Genomic DNA, 22,319 nt, shown 5'->3' on the forward strand with positions numbered 1-22,319 from the left:
AATGAGGTTCAGAAATTCTCCCATGATATCGCAGCTCATCATATTGAAAGCATAAATTCAGTGGAGAACTGTCAGATTTCAGAGTCTGAACTGTTAACCTACAGGATGCACTGCCCATCTAGAGGGCAGAATTAATCATGCATCCTCAGAAACCTTCAGTGAGTTCTCAGTTATCCGAGTAAGAGACAGTTCTTAACTTGAAATCCAAAGACAACTGGCCCAGACAAGCAGGCCAATCCATGAGTTGTAGAATTAATCATGAAGGCATAACCATCTCAAGTCTTGCCTAGCTTATCTGCCTCCACTCTTCTCTGTCTTATGTTGTACTGGCAACTGGAGGGCAGTTCAATATTTATGGATTTCCTTCATAACTGCATACATTTTCAAATCTGGTAAAGTAACTCCTTCTAAATTTACTGCAGACCTTTCCAGGAGCTCTATAGTGGCTGGGCTGATGTTTGAGTGAGATGGTACTCATCTTGTCCTCAGCCCCTGTGTCAGGGAGTTGTTCCAAGTCCCTGCCTACTACTGAGTCAACATGATTCTGTCACTCCACCAGCAGAAATGCACTGCACCCTGCTGGCGTGGTCCAGAGGCTGTTCAGGGACCTGGACAGAGGACTTAGTTTGGAATCTTCTTTTTGCAGCCTTGAGTTTCACACACTTTGTCATTTCTGAGCTGCTCAGAGTGAGGGACTCTTCCCATACCTGTCTTGTCCTCATAGATATGGGGAAACTGAGGCACTTTTTTTTTGGGTGAAACTCTCCCTCCACCCAGAGACCACCATGTATGTGCACCTTTTCCCATGCAGTCATGCAGTGGAAATTGCTGAGATTGGCTGTTCCAGTGGAAGGTCTCCACCCCTGCCCCCCTGTCAGTGTGCCAGTATAGCTGCAGATGGCTCATTGCAGAAGATGGGCCAATAGGACTGATTCTGCCCTCTGGCCTTTGTTCTAGAAGCCCAGTTCCCTATCTTCCCAGCTGCCGACTTGAAGCACTTATTAAAGTGGTGACCTGGGTACCTAGTTAAGAACGCCACCATGGGCTGTGCATGGAATACCCAAGGGACATCTCATTCACATTCATTCGACAGCAACTGGGTCCTTTAACATTTCCCTTAATATTGTATTACAGAAGAAAGTATTTTCAATGCCCAAAATAATTCATTCCTTTATCAGCAGAAATTACTTTTATTACATCATACAGGTTAAACAGTATCACATAATCAAATGAACCTGATACATGGAGAAGGAGCCCATATGTTATATATAACATGAAAAATCAATGCATTGTTTAGTGAAACACCATCTGCTAAGCAATCAAGCACACATAACCCATGCATGGAAATTGCTTTACAAGAAGGCAGGAGAGCATCGCAACCACTTGAGGGTAGTCTGCAACACCTCCTCCCTCTCCCTCCACAAAGATACCTCATGCCCAGCCAGCATAGGAGCCATTTGGTCACGGACAAGAGCCTGCTTCTCATGGAGATCGATACAGTGCCAGTCCAATCAATTCAGACATACAGAGGGGAAGCCTAGCTGGTTTCTGAACATCAAAGAATTTTTCTGATATACTCCCACATCCTACCCCAAAGCAGACAGTCTGAGACTCTGGTCTCACTGCTTAGTGGCAGGGGGTGCTCAGTGCTGTTCCTTGCCTGAGTCAGCTGGCGGGGAATCAGCAAGGCACTCTTACCATCCATGTCCCAGGGGGCCTGGGGACATGCTGTGTGACAGATCCTTACAGGTTATTTTCCTTCCCTAAAGGAATAAGATGAACCAAGTCAGATGCCTCCTAGCCAGTGGCTTGGCCTTAGATACCGATGGTGCTAACGGTGGTCCAGGCTCACTGGTTATATCTACATCAAGCCAAGAAACATCAGTGAAGTCATTTCATTTACACAAAAGGAAAAGAGAGTATTTTCAATTGCCTAACACAGAGAATGAGAAACAGCTTGGAATCATATACCATTTTCTGTATAAAGACACCTTTCTAACTAGAAAGTTATAATACATAAAAATATAAATTCAATATTTTTATAAAATATATTTAGATACATAACTTTATGTGTAGATTTTCAATTTATAAATATTATATATGTTTCTATAAACATATATGTAAATATATAGACAAATATATTTTATGTGTAATATATGCATATTGTGATATGTGTGTGTGTATCTCACAAACCTCCACAGGATTGTAATGTATTTTTAGAGGTCACAGTCTAAGAAAATGTATAGTAATTTGAAAAAAACTTGCTATGAATTAACAGATTTGAGTGAATTTGTGTTTTCTTAATCACAGTAATACAGACATGATTTATGCTATGGAGTTTGGGGAGCTAACAAAAGATTAAAACCATAGTGCTTAATATCCATATGAAGTTTGGATCACCTTGTAGGTACTCTGGAAATTGATGTATAATGAATGAATGAATGAATGAATGAACCAAAAATAACTCATCCAATGCCCGCGTGCTTGGGGTGCTGCTTATGGCCCTACTGTCATTTAAAGGCCTGACTAAGGTCTGCTCTGTTTTCAGAATTCTTTGGCGATCTGGACACGTTGATGGGGCCCCTGACGCAGCACAGCAGCATGACCAACCTTGTCCGCTACGTTCGCCAGGGACTGTGCTGGCTGCGCATCGACGCCCACTTGTTGTAGTGGCTGCGCCCCCATCTCCAGCCTTGCCACCCACCACGCTACCTCTACCAGAGCGCCGATGGGCACTGGTGGAACTCCACTCATTTGGGAAAGTTCTCTTTGATTATGTTTGTTTTGATGCTTCTTTTGATATCTGTGAAAAACAGAAGTCATTGTAAGTGGACACTACACCTTGAGAGCAGTGTATCTTTTATCACTTAGTCATTTTTCTGTATTTTCTATGCATTTCACAGATCCCACCATCCTTTTGTGCTTGATGGAATGACAGTCCCTATAGTATTTTTTTAGGCCCACACTACCCAAAAGAAAGAATGGAAAGCAATTGTGAGAACAGGTTCCTGAGAAGTGAAACAAAATGTCATATATATATATATATATATATACATATATATATGTGTGTGTGTGTGTATGTGTGTGTGTATATATATATATATGTCATATGTCATGTATATGTCTATGTATGAACGCAGACACAGAGAACCTGCAAAGATTCAAATTTTCAGCAGTAGCCATTCCCCAAACTGTGCTGTTCTGTCCAGATAAGAATGTATTTCAGAATCCGTTGTTAAACTTTTGTGATTCCCACAGACTCAGTTTTCAGATGAGAATTTTCACTGTTGAAACCACTGGTTAGATATTTTAGCAACATCAGAAAGTCAAGAGTGTTAAGAAAATTCATGAGCACAGCAATGCCACTCTGGAACAGTACTCTGGCATGCAGCCAGAGGACTTTTTAGTTAGGATCCCTTTCCTGATTCCCTGTTTGAAAAATGTCAAGGATGAGAAGAAGTGGCAACATTTATATCAACAACTTTAAGGCATCAGCTGGCATAAGTCATTTTGAACTCCATGATTTGAAGCGTAAATCCTCACCCGTGATTCTCTTTGTGTAAAGCTCTCCTTTGAAGGGCAGTTCAGTGGCGCATGCCCTAGTAGCCTAGATGCTACAATCCAGTTTAGAGATGAGAGATGAGAGGGCTCTGGCAACTGTCCAGGGAATGCACACCTCTGCCTCTTTTGCAGTTGATTGGTGGGTCCATAACTGGCAGGACTTTTTTTTTTTTTTTTTTTTTACTGTGTTTGGCTCAAATCTCTGGAAACCAAAGTCAAGTTCTCACTACTAGAAGTAGTCATATACAGTTTGCTTCCTAATGGCTTTAAAATATGGACTTCCCCAATTATTATCACATTTGCTATTTTACAGAATTTCTTTTTGAGTTCTTTCTGTTTACTTCTACCTTTCTCTTCCTTTTTCCTTTGTTTCTTTTGATTTTGGCTCATTAGCTTTTGACTGAAATACAATCACTGATTTTATTCAAGTCTATATTATCTTGAATCATTTCCATGAAAATCCCAATGAAAATTCCAAACTCTCTAAGTTGTAGCTAGTCTTTTAACAAAAAATGAGCTGGGGTAGTGCTTCACCCTAGGGTGGTTTTAAAAGAGCTCTGAAGATGGGGAACAGTTCCGTTGATTTGGAGATATTCCAGAGTCACTTGAGACTATCCCCACCCCTTTTGATTCTCTGCATTCATTTTGTGTCCCTAAACATCACAATGTAAATATCATCTTTGGTGTTCCAACCCACTAGAAGAATCCCACACACATGGTAAAAACTATCCATACATTAGTTAGTTCCTTGTAATTACCTGCTGGTATCTAATTCCATGTAGCTTTCATCAGCTGAGTTATTGGATTCTTTTCACTGAGTTATGACCAGATAAATAATAGATACATGCCCATAAAAGTTGCAAACTTGTATGATTTTTGAAAGCAAGTCATGCAAGTGATAGAAATGGCAAAGGATCCCCTCCACACTCTCACTGTCAAGGTTAGCTATTATCCCCAGTTGCAAAAGAGCCAGATTTGAGCTCCACTCTGGTCATCTTTGAGCTGAAGGCCCTTTGTGGTATTATAAGGGCTGTGGACGTTGTTCTCCAGTGGCTGAGGCCACGTTGTGAAGATGACAGCTGGGAGCATCCAAGCAGCTGACCCAGCACTTTTCATGCCCCCAGTGTGGTTGAGCTGGATGTTGGCAGTCTCAGCATCAAGCCTAACACACACAGATACACACTGACCAATGCAACCCAAGAGAAATCTTTTCTGAACCTCTTAAGTGAGGAGCATGATCCTATGAATGACTCCAGATACTCAAAGTGGGTGTCACTTACACAGATGAAGCTGATGGCTCTGCAGTGACTCAAGGTCTCTGTTTGTTTCCCATGGCTTACCAGGTGGAGTGCCTGACTATGACTATATAATGAAGCCCACTGGTCTGACTTGCATGTTCAACCTAGACCATGATCCTAGACCATCATGGATTTATGAGTAGATTCTTCTTGAAATTCAATCTCCAGGAACTAGGCATTAAAAGGTAGGGGCAGTTTCCTGGGGATACAAGTATATTGCCTCATGAACGAAAGACTTGTACCTCTAGTTTCAGTGAGTCGTTCTATCTACCTGACACACAACAGGGAGACAGCAGGGCAGCCTGCTTGCTGCCTGACGTGTTACCTCTGGTGGCTGAGTGTAAAGTGTGTCCAGATCAGCAGCACGATGATCACATCTGACAGGCGAGCTCAGGATCACCACCTGATTATTTAGCAGAGCCATTTGTAAAGCAGCTTAGAAACCAATTAAACATGGAGGATGAATTGCCTTCCTCTCCCTGGAGATGAGACATCTTTCAGTTTCCTGATTAAGGATTGTTGCTGTTTTCTAGGCACTCTATTCATCACATTGTAAATGGTGATGTGTGTCATAGGTGTGCAGCATTTTGAGGGACTGAAATAATATTTTGTCAAGTAAATCTCTTCAGTGTACCAGTTTGTGGGAGAGATACGAGACATGTGGGTGGTGGTGAGAGATCCTGCTTGAGACTGTGATGGAGGCTTGATGAGACACATCTCATAGAAAGCACATGGAGTTAGGGTCATGGGCAAAGAAACGGGCAGCTCCACCGAGCAAGCAAGTTCACAAAAGGATCTCAGCCCTGCAAACGGAACCCACATAGGGCCACCACTATGCCTTCACTTGTCACCCAAGCTCCAACCACAGAGAGTTTGACAAGTTTATGTTATGATATTGGCTTGGCTTTGTATTTTAATTAACCTTGGATTTTTTAGTGGTTTTGTCATATTACTGTCTGAGTTCAGTAGGTAGGATTAATTTGAAAAGAGTATACTAGTGTGTTCCTCGGGGTAGAGTTTAGCCGTGAGCATGTTGTTAGCCAGCCTGTAGACTGTTAATTACTTAATAATCTCATTGGGAAAATGCTAGTAGTTTTCTATTTGGATGACAGAATTGGAAAAGCAGATTAGCTGCTGCTAACTTTTCAAAGACTTGAGGTTGGGATGCCTTTTTTCCATGTAATGACATTAAATGATTCAAATCTCTGGTCAATAACCAAGTTGCTCAGTTTGAAACCATTGGCTGAAATGTATTTTGTTGAGTTTCCAAATGGATGAATTTTCCTTTGGACAGCACCTTAGTAGGTGTGTTGGACTGGATCTTCATTGGGAAGATACTTATCCTCTCAATATCTTTCTCAAAGTTATCTAATTTGGATTGTTTTATTGAAATTTGCATCCCAGAGGTTGAAGTTGGAAAATGAAGTTGGAAAGCATTTCTGAAGGCAGAATCGATGTAGATGTGGGGGTGGAGCCCTCACATATTTCTCAGTAGACATGATAAAATTCACCTGCATGAGCTGGCAGGTGGGAGACACCAAACTGGATCACTGGGTAGAACTACTCAGTAAGGCAATGAACTGCTTGCTTAGAGAAGCATCACCCTCCCCATTGAGAAAATGTGTGGCGAGACACTAGCGCTACACAACATTGAATGGATGGGTTGATTCCATGCCCCCAGATTCAGTTCCATGGGGAAAAAATATGGAGCCCGTTGTCGCTTGCTCTGTTGTGCGACTGGCGGACTAAATTCTTCTTCGTCGTCGTTATCGTTGTTGTTGTTGTTGTTGCTGTTGTTGTTCTCATTTCCACTCGCACAGCCTTATTCTCATAATGAAACTCAGATTCATTTGCTCTTTGGTGTTCGCAAACTCCAACAACAGAACTGGTATCTGTATATTGATAATCAGCAATGACCCTGGCAGGAGGCTAATCGGACAGGCTGGTCTCAGACATCGATCCTACCATCTGATATTTTCGGGGAAAGTAAAAGTATGAATTCCCTTTCCGTTCTCCTCCTCACAAGCCTAGAAGCCCCCTTTCCCAAGAGCGTCATTTTTCCGTCTGTAATCCATCAACTCAAAGCAAACAGCATTGTGGGGAGGGCTGGGGGGGTGGGGTGGGGGTTAGAGGGTAGGGAAGCCCTTCCAGGCCAGGCTGCAGTTCTTGCCCCTTTCTGCTTCTGACCTGAGATGGTAATGACTCCATCAGGCTCACCATGGGTTTAGGGGACACAGAACTGCTGTTCCGATCCATGATCAATCATCATTCTTCTAAGAGATTGGAGCTTTGCTGTTTCATTAACTGTGCAGTGTAGACTAATGGTGTTTAATAAAAATCATTCAAAATTTCAAACTCTTTTGCCAGTGACCTCAATTTTGTTGGCTCTTCGATTTGTACCAGACTTTGAGGAGGGAAGGGGGAACACAGGAAGCCTGCTGCCAGGCCCCTGGCTCAATGCTGTGAGGAGCACCCCCAGGGCCCACCAGCACTTGCTGGTCAGGTGCCACACGCAGACCAACTGGGAACCCTCATGAAGAAAGAATGTCCCTGTGGATGCTTGTAGCTGGGACTAGCGTGCTCCTACGAGGGTATCATTATTCTCCAGCCTCTGCAGCATGAAGCCAGCTGCCGGATCAGGTGCTTAATCAGAACTGCAACCTGTTCAGTTATGGCCTGCATCACCCCTGTATCTCAATAGGGGAAACATCTCAGAGCCTAGGGCCCAGCAGGGTGCACAAGGCCAGCCAAATGCGCACCCGCCCCCCCCCCCCCCCCCAAAATGCTGGTGCCCTTCTGTGGTTCTGCAGTACTTGTGACATCAGTGGGAGAGGAGACCTTGGGCAGGAAGCAGCCTTGGGGAGGAAACCCCCAAAGAGGCTGAATTGGTATCATGTTGCCCAGATCCAGAGTTAGCTTCTCCTTTGGTCTGCTGAACACGCTACCAGTGATCCATTGCTTAAACATTTAACAAGCTCTCTGAGAACAGAAAGCAGTTGATTTGTAGCATTTGCTAATCACCGTGGTGTAACTGCTCCCACCATAGCCTATTTCCAGCCACGTCACTGAACACAGAGTTGGAAAGAGATAGATGCAAAGTTGGGAGACCAGGCAAACCAGCTCCAACACAGGACTGATTGCAGCCAATCAAAGGGGCTCAGAGTTCACACTTATGTTCTGTGCACACACACGCACACACTTTAATGACAAACTATTACATCATTTTCAAATATGGGTCAATCTTCTAGGAAATGTGGATAGTCTATGATGAGACCCTGGCGGTGTGGGTTTTAAGCTGGAGGGAATGAAGCCTTCTTGAGCCCAAAGCATAGATGCATTGGTGGGAGTATGTGGGTCGTCTCCACATCTGCAAGGTAAAATGGAAGTGAAATAAGTGCTTAGAAAACTCTCATGGTTGGTTAAAAATAAGGATAGGTGAGTATTGTTATTATTTCATTATTATCATTTTATTATTATTAAAATGCCCAAGTAGTACTTCAAACTTGTAAATGTCACTTGGATAAATGATTTACTATTGCTCCTCCTAATGACAGCCTTCATCTAGTTAGGAAACATTAGGCCCTCTGTGGAGAAAGCACAATTCAAAATGCACTGTATCGTTTTCTTACTATATGGCAACTCAGTAATTCTCCCATCTCCCTGTTGTTTTTCAGAAGGTTTTTGCTTTTGCTATTAGTAATTGAAGTTATTTAGCATATGTTTTAATTTTAAAGTATCTATTTACTATCCTTGCTCTGAAATCAAACTAAAATGTCTCCTGGATCAGTTCCATGATTAATATTTAGAAATTATCTTCCAAAGCAAAACAATTCCCTTTTCTACCCAATATAAAGAAAGCAGTGTCACTAACAAGAAGACATAAAGTGCAGTGTATTTTTCTAAGACAATGAGGTTTTTGTCAAAAACACACACACAAAATCTTTTTTTTCAAATTAGACCTCATCATAAATCAACCGAGAGTAGAACAGAAAGTCTCAAATGACCTGTTCTCTTGGTCCCATGAATCTTCTACAGTTAATAAGAGGTTTGTATCTGGAAAGGTTGAAGAACTTGCTGTAAAATCCTATTTTTCTTTAAACATTTCCATGCTCTGTCTGGGCCTGTGTCCACAGTCAAGTGTTAGCCCTGAAGGATACCCATATCTTTTATGCATTCTTTCTGGCCCCTCTCTATCTCCCTTGCCTCTGCAGTTCTTTTTGTGACCAGCATGATAACATGGTTGAGCACGGGGTTCTTCAAGCCCCTCATGGTATTCCTGCAACATTTGTCCTGCCTGGGTATGGTCCCATCTGGGTCTGGTTAATTGCTATCACACTCACATGGGGACTTGGCATCCCCCAAGGCCATGGACCAGTTTGCATGGAGACAGAGAGCTAGAAATGTCTTCATCATCATCCGGTGATTTTCTATTTCAAAACCATCCTCATGAATCAATCATATTCACCCACAAATATTACAAATGAGATTGATTCTGCCTCAAGACAGTTTGTCAAATAGTTTTCTTCCTGGATGATTTTACTCTCTGGGTATTTTAGAAAGGGAAACATCTGAGATGAAATCCCCCACATTTGTTCAATTCCACAAATAGCTGTTTTTATTCCTATTTTCCTCAGAGTAAATAATGCTTCTAAAGATGGTTTGATGTAGTGTTCTCTTTGGATAAAATAAACCGTTTAAAAGTGAGCCTGGTGGAGCTACTGTGCTCAGAATGCCCCTGGGGATCAGAAGATCCCTCAGATTCTTCCCCCAAGCACACTTGATGGGCTGACTGCCATATCCATAGGCTCCTCCAAGAAGAGACTGGTTTCTGTTCTGTTCTGTGCTGGTGACCGTGGTGGCTGTGGCTGTTCCTTGTCTCTCTCTGTCTTGCTTATCTGGCTCTGGCTTTCACTTTCCTGCTTGGGCTCTTTCTGTCTCTAAGCAAATGAATAGTTGAATTCAATGTGAGCTTCTGAACTGTAACTTGTTCTTTCTTTTAAGACATAACAGATTAATAAAAATAGGTGTGTTCTGATTTCAAACATCTGGAGAGGCATGCTGTATTCTGAAACCGTGATATTATAACAACTGCATTATCATATGGCAGTATAAATACTCATCTGTTGAATTCATTTGTCCGGTTGTAGAACTTTGTGGAGCAGTGTTTTGACCTTGACGATGCCATTTTGGAGCAAGTGCAGTGGCTGCAGGCAGATGAGACACTTTACATCAGGATTTTTCAATGAACTTTAGCTGGAGGCCTGGCGGTGGCAAACATTTTCAGATGTTGCTATAACCATGATAAATGTGAAGCACAAATTTCTGTTCCAGAAATTTCCCAGAACTCTTCAGTCAAGGTGGTTTTATTTTAGGTTCATCTTTTTCTTTCTTTTCTTTCTCTTTTCCTTTTTTTGTTTTTTATTTTGAAGGGGTTTGTTATTATTGACTGAAGAAATATTTTGACCGTAATGTGTATTTCTCCTGTCTTTCCCTCTCTTTCTCTCTCCCCTCTCCTTCCTTGTTAAAATATTTAAATCTGGAGTCTTTTGCGAATCTGCATCAGATCAGGCCAGGAATGAAGTCTGAGTCTAAGCAGACATTGATGGGTTTTCAAAGAGGAATGTTCCCTATCCCTGTGGCCCTTCCATGCCCCACACTGAAGAACCAAAGGGCACTTTTCTGACATTGTTTGAAACCTAATGCAGTTTAACAAATGACTCCACATGTTTTTCCAGTGCTCATTTGACTGAGACTTGAAAAATACCCCCGAGACTTACCAGGGGTGTCTTCTGCCTGGTCTACAGCGTGTGTGTTTGCTTTGTATCTTAGAGGCATATTCCTGTCTTGTGTGCTCATTTGAAGTATCACCTCACATTCACATTAGCCTGTATATAAGAACCAGAGAGATAATCCCCCCCACATGTTGTAAATGAAGATGTGACTCTATAAAACTTTCTCTCCTTCTTGAAAATAAGAAGACATTTTCATGCATATTTTAAACAGAAAGGTTGTACATTTAAGTGTCATGGAAATATTTATTGAGTAACCAGGATACAAAATGGAATTTAATTGTCATCATATGCTCTGTGTGTGTGGTGGGGGGGGGGGGGGTGGCTCACCAGCACTGTGTCACTGGACAATTGTGGCTAGCCAGAGTTGCCCACATAGAACATGTCATCTGTGTCTGTGTGTGCGTGTGCGTGTGTGTATGTGTGGGCACACACGTGCAACACGTCTAGCTTGCTGTTCTTCATGGGATTTTAGCTTTTTCTTCTTGAAAAACGTTGTACAGTTCCAGGAAGGCCATGGCTCCACTGCTATGTGAAGGCTATTTGAAATATAAACTCCTGTTCCCTTGGAAGCTATTATCACGGTGTTATGGCTCAACTGCATGGATTCCATTGGCCTTTGTGAGAGGAAAAAAGTGAAAGTGAAAGTTATTCAGTCCTGTCTGACTCTTTGAGACCCCCCATGGACTGTAGCTTGTCAGGCTCCTTTGTCCATGGGATTACCCAGGCAAGAATGCTGGAGTGGGTTGCCATTTCCTTCTCCAGGGGATCTTCCCAATCCAGGGATCGAACCCACGTCTCCCCCATCTTATGCGTTGCTGATGGATTCTTTACCATCCAAATCACTAGGGAAGCTCAAGAGGCTCTGTTCAAATCCAGCTAAGTTTCCAAGAGAAAACCACAGGCCGAGATACACAGGGAGGCAGAAAGATGGAGGCTGTGGCATTTGAGCTGAGTTGAGCCCTTAAAGTTGGTGTGAACTTGCCCTTGAGCTGCAGCTCAAGTCCCTGAGGCTAGTGTCCTGGCTTGGGCTCCCTCCATGTCAGTTGATGAGCAGAACCATCAGAAATAGCCTGGCCTGGTTGCTGAGAAGTTCTACCCCTAGTGAAAGACCCTTTTCACACTGGGGGCACCCCAAGTGGCCATGAAAATTTGATGGTCACTCACAAAGCACCTCCTTTGTTTTACCAAAATCCATTTCAGCTTTTGAACCACTTTTTCTTGGGTGCAGATTTCTAATATTCATACTCATTACAGATTCACTGACTGTCACTGTTCTTAACAAGCATGCTCATCTCATCAGAATTTCAGTCAGTTCTGATGTTCTGTATCGACTAAGGTAACTGTTCAAACATCAAGCAGTGAATGAAATGGTACCTGGTTCCTCAAAACTGGTTTCGTGTGCTTTACGTGAAGGAAACTGTATCTGCCTGTGTTGCTTTGCATTTCAAATGTGTGGCACACAGGCATCTTGTTGGTGCTTTGTTCTCAGTACAGTAACTCTGTGTACAAACGTTTTCATGTAGTTTTGTTATTTTCCAACACGACGTCTTTGTAAAAATTATATTGGCTAAGCTGGCGCGTTGGTTTCTCTCATAGAGGCATTAACTATACTGCCAATGCATTGAATTATTGAAAAATGCAAAATAAAATTTTTATGAAAATCTCATATCAGACATGTAGATGATTCTGCTTACAGACTTTCCAGCCATAAGTACCAAATTACCACTCCTTTTGTGTTCTAAGGCATAGTCAACCCCCTCATCCAATTATCTCAACAGCTTTAAAACAGAGCCAGAAAGAGCATAACTCTCACAAAGCCAATTCATTTGAAGAGAGACCTTTGGTCTAGCACTCAAAGCCCATTGAAGAGAACATGATCAAGTGTTTAGTTATCTGAGTTCTTAGTACACAGCACAAAAAGGCTTGAAAATATAAAGTCATAATTGCAATGGTTTTTAAATTATAAAGCTAGACTCAAAACTTAAAAGCACAGCCAATGACTATGGCCATTTCCGGTGAAGGTGTGCAGTCACTGGCCTGGGAGGGCAGCATAAGCAATCATTTTAGGTGACAATAATGATGTCAAGTCATCAGGAAAAGGTTGAATTATTTTAAATATATCCTTTTTACTAAGGCAGGAGAGCCAAATATTTAGAACTATTACCTTCAAAATGTTTAACATTTTTCAGGCAGTGCCAAGGAGGTTTCAGCTACCTAGAATTTTCATTTATAAAGAATCACTTCCTTGGGCATGCAAAATGAGCAATTGCAATGCTAAGACACCACATGGCACAAAGCACTTGTATGTGAACATGAAATTAACAATCAGCTGAGTTGAACTTCCTGTGAGCCAGTGAAATGCACTTGGCGTGGCCTGATATTCTGACTCTGCTGAAATAATCCAGGTAAGAACACTGCTGTAGCTAACTGTGGCTGAAACTGAAGCTTGTAATACTATCACCAAGCATTCCGAATTCTTTCCATAATTTGAAGCCCACAGTGTCGGTAAATATGAGCATTGTTCTTAGGAGATAATGAAGAAATATTTAATCTGAGTAAATAGAGCTAAACAGAGTATAAATTTGTTCTTGAGCAACCAAGTTGTTTTCGCCTTCACTCGAAAAAACAGATGTCATAAATTATAATCATGCCTAGGTAAAGGTGAGCCTACATGCAGAGAAGACCCAGGAGGAAAAAGGCAGAGGGACATTTTTCAAAATTGGAATACTGGGATTATGCTAACTGATCAGTTTATGTGGTGGTTACTGTGTGCTAGGCCCTGTTCTAGCACTTTCTTATATTAACTTATGTAATCCTCTAATGACCCTATGAGATAAGTATCAATACTATTATATTCCTGTTCCATAGATGATAAGACAGAAGCACGAGATTAAGCAGCTTGCATAAAGTCACACAATCAGAATTTGGACAGTGTGGCCCCAAAGCCCTTGATCTTAACCATTACCGTCTACTGCTTCTTACTGTCCTTCCAGAGGAATCTAAAGGAAAGGCCTTGGGCCAGTCTTCCAGAAATGCCACCTTTCATGAAGACTGAGATCAGGACCTGGCTAGAGACAGCAACTCAGGAGAGAGGTGGTGAGATGGGACTCCTTATGTTTGGAAGTAGCAAATAGAAGAGAGAGCACCATCTTGTCAGCTAGCTGGACGCTCTGGTTGGGTTCATGGTTAGGTCTTTGGCTATCTGAGCTTTAAATCAGTCCTCTTGGAAGGCAGACCTGGTGTGGTTTAACTCCTGTGACCTGTATGCACAGAAGGGAGGTAGAACATCCCTGAGGAGCAAGTGTCCTGGGCTTTGAAAGAGGATTTTAGGTCAGGCTTTTGCTGCCTGACAAAGGAAACTCTTAACCTGTCTATGCCCCACTTCTTTCCTCTATAAAATGGAGTTGATGATATCAATATTCTCCCCACTTTCCAGAGATAAGCAAGCTGTCATCAATGTAGGTGTTTCTCATCCTACGTCCCCTCCTGGCAACTCTGAGGACTGTGTTGCCCCAAAGAATTTCCCCCAACATGCTGCCATTATCAAGGTCAGCAAACTTCACCACTGAGGGTGTTAATGGGGCAACCACCTGGTTGCCTTGCTGGCTGGGGCTGTGCCACAACTGGGTAGATGTGGCAGAATGTTCCACACAGGCATAGTGGGAGGAGGCATGAAGCACTGAGACTCTTGCTTTGGTCCAAGAATATGTTGAGATTTGTGAGTTTCTCCAGGAAACACCTTTCAGGCTTAGTGGGCGATTTTATCCCCTGTCCCCCTTTTTTTAGTAAAGGAAATAAAATCTAAAATCTTTAGCTGTGATACAAGTAGGATCCATGTAATTTCTTAAGGGGGATTTTGCCCATAAGTTTCAGGTATGGACCTTGGAAAGTGACATGTGTTCTCCAGGCCCTTGGTACCTAGGATGGATTCTGTGTGGCTTGTGAACTGGGGGTCTACTGGGACTGAGACTCATAGGACCAGGAGGCAAGTGGAAGGCAGGAAATGACTTTCAAGCCCTGTCTTTCTAGTGGCGACTCTCCACCCTTCATTCTACCCACTTTCTTGGGGTGGGGGAAGAAGATTTTGAGAGTTAAGAGGGAATAGGAGGTGATGGTGCCTGTAGTGCCCAGCGGAAACATCCGGTAGGAACCCAAGCTCAGAGTCCTCTTCTCCAGGGAAGGGAATATGTCTCCCGCTTTTGTAACTCTCCAGGAATTGCCCAGGTAGTTCCGACCACAGTTCACTTGAACATATTCTCATTTCCCAAATAAGACAGACCCTGCAGCGACCCAGAGATGTGAGGTTAGCCCCGAGAAGGGGCGGCTGCACCTCTCTGGAAACATTGTCCTGGGCAGGGCTGGACCTGGGCAGAGGCTGATGGGTGGTGAGCTGAGATTCTCTCAGAATTCCTGACTTTGAGGACACAGCATAATCCAGGGAGCAGGAGGAGAGTGTCCCTCATCGAGGTTCTGTTGGCTGAAACTGGTTAGCTCAAAAGCCTGCTGATGAAAAGCTCAAACATTTTACACATCCATTCATTTCAGGTAGAGCCCAGAGAAGCACATTTTTCCCTTTGGAGAGCATGCTTTACAGAACCCAGAAACTGCCCAACATTTGATTGCCCTAGATAAGGAAAACCCCGGGGCTTTAAAGACCCCAAGGCACTGAGCACATCACTGAGATGCTTCCACCCACACTCTGCCTCCTGGGAATTCCATTGTTTTCTTGCGCTCCTGAGTGGAAGCTGGAAACCTCTGGAAGGTCTCATCTTGTGAGGGACACTTCATCCCCACACGAAAACGTGCCAGAGGGTCCCCGAGATGAAGCCTGCTGTGAGCTACTGCTAACTTGTGGCCGTGTCTTTTTCCTCACTCACAGCCCCCCACCCCTCAAGCGCTCATCCCCACCTGCCCCCCACCACCTGCCAGTCCCTTGAACTCACTACATCCAGGTGGCAGAAAGAGTCCTGAAGGATCAAGTGACAGGGAGTGGTGGTAGACTCCACGTGGGGTCCCCTCCTGACAGCCTCCAAGCACTCCAGGCACCCCCTAAACTGGCCCAGTCTTGGCCTCCACTCACTGAACCGAGTTCTGTGCCAGCCAGCAAACACATCCTGAAGCAGAGCTTTCACTGGGAAAGAGCCAGCTCCCCTCAGGGGTGGCCCAGACAACCCTGGTGCCCCTGATCATGCAGGCCTAGCTCACACCCTACTGGCTGCCTCCCCAGCCACTACCCTCCAGCCTGTGGGGTAGGGGGCCTCTGCACAGGCTCTGGACTTAGGGCCTAGCTCATCTCCAGCCCTCTGAGCAGAGGCACCTCAACCTTGACTGGGTTGGATGGCTTACCAGTTCCTGGGGTCCACCCCAGAGAATCTGATTTTTTATTTTGGCCCACCTTCAAGGGTGGCACTAGTGGTAAAAAACCACCTGCCAATGCAGGAGACATAAGAGATGTGGGTTCGATCATTCTTGCCTGGAGAAGCCCATGGGGAGAGGAGCCTGCTGGGCCACGTCCATGGGATCACACGACTGAAATGACTTAGCACTCACTTGAGAACTCAAAGGAGCTTACAAAGGGTATGTACACTGTAGGTGAGGGTCTGGGGAGGGCTGTCTTAGCTTCCCACCCACCACAAGTCTCTTGGGCCCCAGAAGAACATCTGCTCAGTGAACTCTTCACCCTCACCACGACCTTTGGAGCAGTGGACCTGGAGCTTCTGGAACTTGGACCCTGCCATCCATGTAGGCCTTTTCTCTCTGCCTTAGTTTCTCCAAGCAGAAAACTATTCAAGGAAGCCTTACTTCTGTGCTACTTAGAGGAGCATAACAAATTAATGAATTAATTGTGTTAAGCTCATTAGTTGGAAGAAAAGTGCTATCAAATGCAAATTATTATTATTATTATTTTGAAATCCTGTGGCTGTCATTGCAGAGTTTGCACTTAGTTATTAGACACTGTACCTTTGCCATCTCCCAACCCCCGGTTCAAAAACAATGCCCCTGTTTTGCTTCAAACCATTAATTTGAAAATAACCACCTTGGTTCTCATGATGTGCTGATGGGGAATGATCTGCCCTGGGAACTTGTCAGCAATTATAAAAAGAGATTCACATTAGCTGAAGCTCAAAGAGGAGAACCGGCCTGAAAGCAGGGGGAAAATATCCACATCCGATGCCACCTTCCCTTCCAGGGTCTGCATAATGACGATGTGGTAGACGGGCTTCTAGCACCTTGCAACTCCTGAAGGGGCCTCAGGGTCTCCATGGGAGGCATGCAGCCCAAGCCGTCTTTCCTTTTGACTACAGCTGCAGCTGTCCTAGGATAATTGGAGGTTTCTTGGCCTGGGAACTCGTCAGGGGCAACTTGCCTTCCTGGCCCCTGCTTTCCAGGCCCTCCCAGAAGAGCTGAGCTGTGCTCTCCAGATAGACTCACCAAGGGGCCAGGCCCTATTCCTCCAAGCCTCCGTCTCAAATTCCTGCACACTTCTGTCCCTTGGGCTCTGCATCCTCTCTGGAGCTGCGTCCTTGCAACGCTGTCTCCCATGTGGGTCCTGTGGGCTTTCTGTTCAATGGGCCTACCCCTCATCCCTTGGGGAAGTGCCCACCTCATTTGCAGCTTGACACAATCCTCCTGAGTCCATTCTCTTCCTCAAGAATGCTCCCCAAGGCCCAGCCTCTGCCTCCCTAGCCCACTATGGGAACTAGTGGTCAACTGTGGGACAGAGGACTGGGTAGGACTGTGGTAGGACTTGCCACAGGCTCTGCTCAAGCTCTTAGATGGCCCTCAAACATGCCCATCAGCTTCACAGCCCACACAGCAGTGCCATTTAGCACTTGTCTCCTCTGTGAGGGCACCCCCGCAGGACCTTTCGTTGAGTGCATCTATCACCAGGGGAGGGAAATTGAGATGAGAAAAGAGCCTGGAAGCTGAGGCAAAAATGGGAGTGTCCAGACACTGGCTTCCATTCTCAGTAACTTGGGTCCATGAGACCTGCTCTTATGCACAGCAGAGGTGTCATGATTCAGAGTTATGAGGTTGACATGGATCGGAATCGCCCCTCTGCTGCTTGCCAAGTCGTCTTGAACATATCACTTAACCTTTCCAAGTCTCAGTTTTCTCATCTGGAAAAGAGGGGGGTGGTCAAAAAGATGTCTCCCAGTATTGAACCCATTTAAAGGGTATAGCACAGGAGAAATCTCTCCAAAGTATATGATCATTAACAGAGACATCCTACCCCCTGCACCACTACTACACTCACATGTGGAATTTGGTTTGGGATTGGTTCGGGGACCAGCAGACAAATCTTACCCACAAGGGTAAACCTGCTTAGATTGATAGATTGCTAGCAGACCACAGGTGGTACAGGGTGATAAGTCAGGACAAGCAAGTTGAGCTCCTGCAGAGAGGGCATCTTCCATCAGGGCAAGGGCCAGTGGGATGAGGCTGTAGCAGCTGAGGCAGGGAGACAGGGCTAGGGCCTCCCTAGGGCATCAGGAAGCCAGCTGCTCCCTGGACCTGTCCCCAACCCACCCGGGGCCTGGCCCACCACCTCTGCCCATGTGGCTGTATTTCCTTCCCACCTTTCAGGGCCTGTAATTTATGGCCCGGTAAACTCTGACTTCTTTGTAGTGGAGCCACTGTTGTTTGTTAGCATAATCATTTCTCAGAAAGCATGTCAATAAAGGCTGGGGAGTGAGGCAGAAGCCACCACCCCCCCACCACCACCCCAACTGCTAAATAATTTCTGGAATGAGTTGTCAGGAACCTTTTATTTACTGATTTCGTGCATTTCATTTATTTCTGGCATGGGGCCAACCTTCCTGACAGTTAAGATTTATTGATTTAATTGCCTAGGGTAACCATGCAATAAAATCATCTCAAAGATAAATTTTCATGGCACTGTGCAGCATGGAGGTAATTTTTCAAATGCTACGGCTATATTTCTGCAGGTTACAGGTGCAAAATTTGCTTAAAGCAGGGATGTCTCATTACTGCAGTATGGGAACATCAGGGGGCCAGCTCTTTGGTGGAAAGTCTTTAGAGAGAAAGAGCAAGTGAGAGAGGAGATAAAGAGGGGAGTTGAAGAAAGAGAGAGGGAGGGAGGAAGGGAAGGAGGGAAACAGCCCTTTCAGGAAAGAAATGATATTTCCTTAATTGGTTCATAGATTCAATGCCCATGAGAAAGTGGAGCTTCACTTTAATTAGGAATGGGCTTGGAGGTTATTTACAGTGTTCTGAGGAATCATTTGTTTCCAGCTGTGCAACGCTTTGTACCGCAGGAGCATGGCAAGGTAGATGATTGCCACTTGTGACACTCACGTTTATTGCTTCTTTAGATCTTTTTATTTACCCTGTTAAAGTGATCATTATGACTCTGAACAATGGGTAAATGAAAAACTCTGATTAACTCCCAGGTTAATGGTAACATTTCAGGAAGTCAGAAATAGCATAAACTTTTAACAATGTGAAATCTTTTCTTATCTCTCTTGATTTATTTTACAGTGTTTTTGCTTTGATTGTAGGTTTCAGATGGTGCTGTTTAATAGCTTATTAAACTTGCAGCCTAGCAGCTTTGCTGTTTGGATAAAATTTTCTTTTTGCTCAGGTGTAAATTTTGGAACAGGTAGGATTTCTTTTTTCCACCTCATTACATTCCCAGGGCTTGGATCTGGCTGCTTTTCTTGGATGCTCTTGGTGGCCCATGGGATCCTGAAGGAGACAGTCTGAACCTGTTGTCCTGGAAACCTCACCCTTGCCCATCATTGTGGGCAGGGTGACAGGTGGGGACTGGGGAAGGTGAACCTGGATGAGGAGCCAAGGACCACATGCTGCATTTGAATCCCAGCCCAAGCCTCTCATGGCTCAGATAGGGAAACTGAGGTCCAGGGAGTTGGGAGCAGCAAGAGGTCTAAAGCAGATCTCCAGACACTCTGGGTGGCCTTCCCATCTTCCTCCTTGCCGGGCTGTCCTCTTCCCCTTGTGTAGTCGTACCATCCAACTATGAATAGTTCCTGAACTTCAGTTTCCCTGTCGACAGATGAAGGGGGTTGGAACGGATGCATCTTAAGTGCTCACCCAGCTCTGACGTCTGCAGCTGGAAGATGTGTGCACATCTGGCCAGCCTCACCCCTCCACCCATCCACTAGTACAACTGAACCCCAGTCCCCCTGAATGACTGGACCCCTCATGAGTTCAATACCCACACTCCCCAGTGGTCCAGGCTCACACCAGCACTGTATCACAGTTACATCTTCTCTCCCAATAGAGTGGTCATGGCACAATGCAGAGGCTGTGATTTGCAGAACTACAACAGAGGCATCTTTCTAATATGCAAATCTGATTATACCACTCCCCACTTCAAATCCTTCACAGACTCCCCATCAGCCCAAGATAAAGTCCAGAAGCTTCAGCATGACTTGACTAAGCCTGGAGAACCTGGCCCTTGCCTTGCTTTCCAGCTGTTTCCCCCCCCATTTTGTCCAACCAATTACCAGCTCCTTTAGAGCTTCCGTGAATAGACCAGCAATCAACTCAGGAACTCACAGATGCACAGACACATACACGTGCACACATGCACACACACGTTATCTTGCATTTTCCTGTTTCCATAAACATTGATGTCTAATTCATCAGTAAGTCCTATGAACTCTACCTCCAATACCACTTCCTGTCTCCATGTCCACTGCCTCCACTCTGGTTCAAGCCACCATCATATCTCACTTGCATGTTAGCATATTAAAGGCTCTTCAAATTCCCTGGAAGAGGGATGTGCTTAGTCGCTCAGTCATGGCCAACTCCTTGTGACTCTATGGACTGTAGCCCTCCTGTCTTCTCTGCCCATTGGGATTATTCAGGCAAGAACACTGGAGTGGGTTGCCATGCCCTCCTCCAGGAGATCTTCCCAACTCAGGGACTAAAGCCAGGTCTCCCACATTGCAGGTGAATTCTTTACTGTCTGAGTCACCAGGGAAGCCCCAAAATACTGGAGTGGGTAGCCTATCCCTTCTCCAGGGGGTCTTCCCAACCCAGGAATCAAACCAGGGTCTCCTGCAGTGCAGGTGGATTCTTTACCAGCTGAGCTACCAGGGGAAAGGGATGATTTATGGTTAACCCTCAAATTCTCAAAGGTGTTTGACAATGGCTTTTGTTGAACAGTTATTAACTTCATTCAGAAAGCATTGGTTGAGTGCTTTCTTAGCACTTTGAGTTATCTAGGTGTTGAGAATAGATCACTGCAAACAAAAAGACAAAATGAACGGTGACTGTGGAGAACAGTGTGAATGTTCCTTAAAAAAACTAAAAATAGAACTACCATATGACCCAGCAATCCCACCCTTGGGCATATATCTAGACAAAACTTTAATCCAAAACACACATGAACCCCAATGTTCATAGCAGCACTATTCACAATAGCCAAGACATGGAAGCCACCTAAGTGTTCATTGACAGATGAATGTATAAAGAAGATGTGGTACATATATACAATGGAATACTACTCAGTCACGAAAATGAACAAAATAATGCCATTTGCAGCAACATGGATAGACCTAGGGATTGCCATACTGAGTGAAGTAACTCAGACAAATATCCTGTGATATTGTTTATATGTAGAAAAATTTTAAAAGGGTACAAATGAACTTATATATAAAACAGAAGTAGAGTCACGGATATAGAAAACAGACATGGCTACCAGAGGATAAGTGGGGCAGGGATAAATTGGGAGTTTGCAATTGACCTATACACACTGCTATATTTAGATAATCAACAAGGTCTTATATAGTACAGGAATGCTGCTCAATATTACATAATAATCTAAATGGGAAAATAATTTGAAAAAGAGCAGATGCATATGTATATATATATATACACACATACATATATATACATGACTGAATCACTTTGCTGTACACCTGAAACTAACACAACATTGTTGAACAAGCAAAACAAAATGACAAAGTGAAAGTCATGGAGATTCTGTTTAGGTGACAAAGACAGGCAGAGGACAATCTCAGCTGGCTTCTCGAATGCTGTTGTCAGTGCTGCTAAAGCAGACATTGAGGATGGTAGGAGAGGGGATAGACCGGAAAAGTGGGAGCTGTGTGCTGGACGGGAGCACCGATGGTCCAGCCATGGTACCAGAAGGGAAGGCAGTGCATGTGGGTCCACATAGCTTAGAACAAAATAGTCCAGCTGAGTCTTCCACTGATCTCAGCTCTCATCACCCACCTCCCCCAGCTGCCCCTCAGACACGCACTCCACTCCAGCCATACCCAACCACTTTCCAAAGAAAATACCTTCTTTGACCACACTATTCTCCTGACCTGAAATGCCCAGCCCTCCATTTCTGCCTGGCAAATGCAACACTTTTATGTCCCCCATCTCCTTCCTGGCAGTTAGCACAAAGCCTTGCCCAGAGTTGATGCTCTGAAAGGGACTCTTACCTGAAAATCTCCTACTGTTTCCTCTGTCTAGTTAATACCTCCTTTCTCAGAGCCACACTTCTTACCCTATTTTTTGAAAGAGAAAGCTAAGCTTCCCAAAAAGATCACCCACAACAGGCTATCATGTCCCGGTTAAATACCAAATGATATCATAAGCCGCTGGCCTTGCAGGGCCCCAAATCTCCCTGGGAGGAAGTTCTGTATGAGATACAGGAAGCTCAGAGTTG

The 22,319-nt window shown here is 44.3% G+C and overlaps 1 protein-coding gene and 1 pseudogene across 1 annotated transcript in view; one reads left to right on the plus strand and one right to left on the minus strand.

The window, feature by feature from the left end:
* Nucleotides 1-2,670, plus strand: part of AFF2 (ALF transcription elongation factor 2) — a 384,416-nt gene extending 381,746 nt beyond the window's left edge. The window contains exon 21 of the mRNA XM_052662634.1: nucleotides 2,549-2,670. Within this exon, the coding sequence (XP_052518594.1) occupies nucleotides 2,549-2,670 (122 nt within the window). The remainder of the gene's footprint in view (nucleotides 1-2,548) is intronic.
* A 1,839-nt stretch (nucleotides 2,671-4,509) lies between these two features.
* LOC128069431 (pre-rRNA-processing protein TSR2 homolog) overlaps nucleotides 4,510-22,319 on the minus strand; it is a 148,685-nt pseudogene continuing 130,875 nt past the window's right edge.

Source organism: Budorcas taxicolor, chromosome X (assembly GCF_023091745.1).
Source record: "Budorcas taxicolor isolate Tak-1 chromosome X, Takin1.1, whole genome shotgun sequence".
In the NCBI taxonomy this organism is placed as follows: domain Eukaryota; kingdom Metazoa; phylum Chordata; class Mammalia; order Artiodactyla; family Bovidae; genus Budorcas; species Budorcas taxicolor.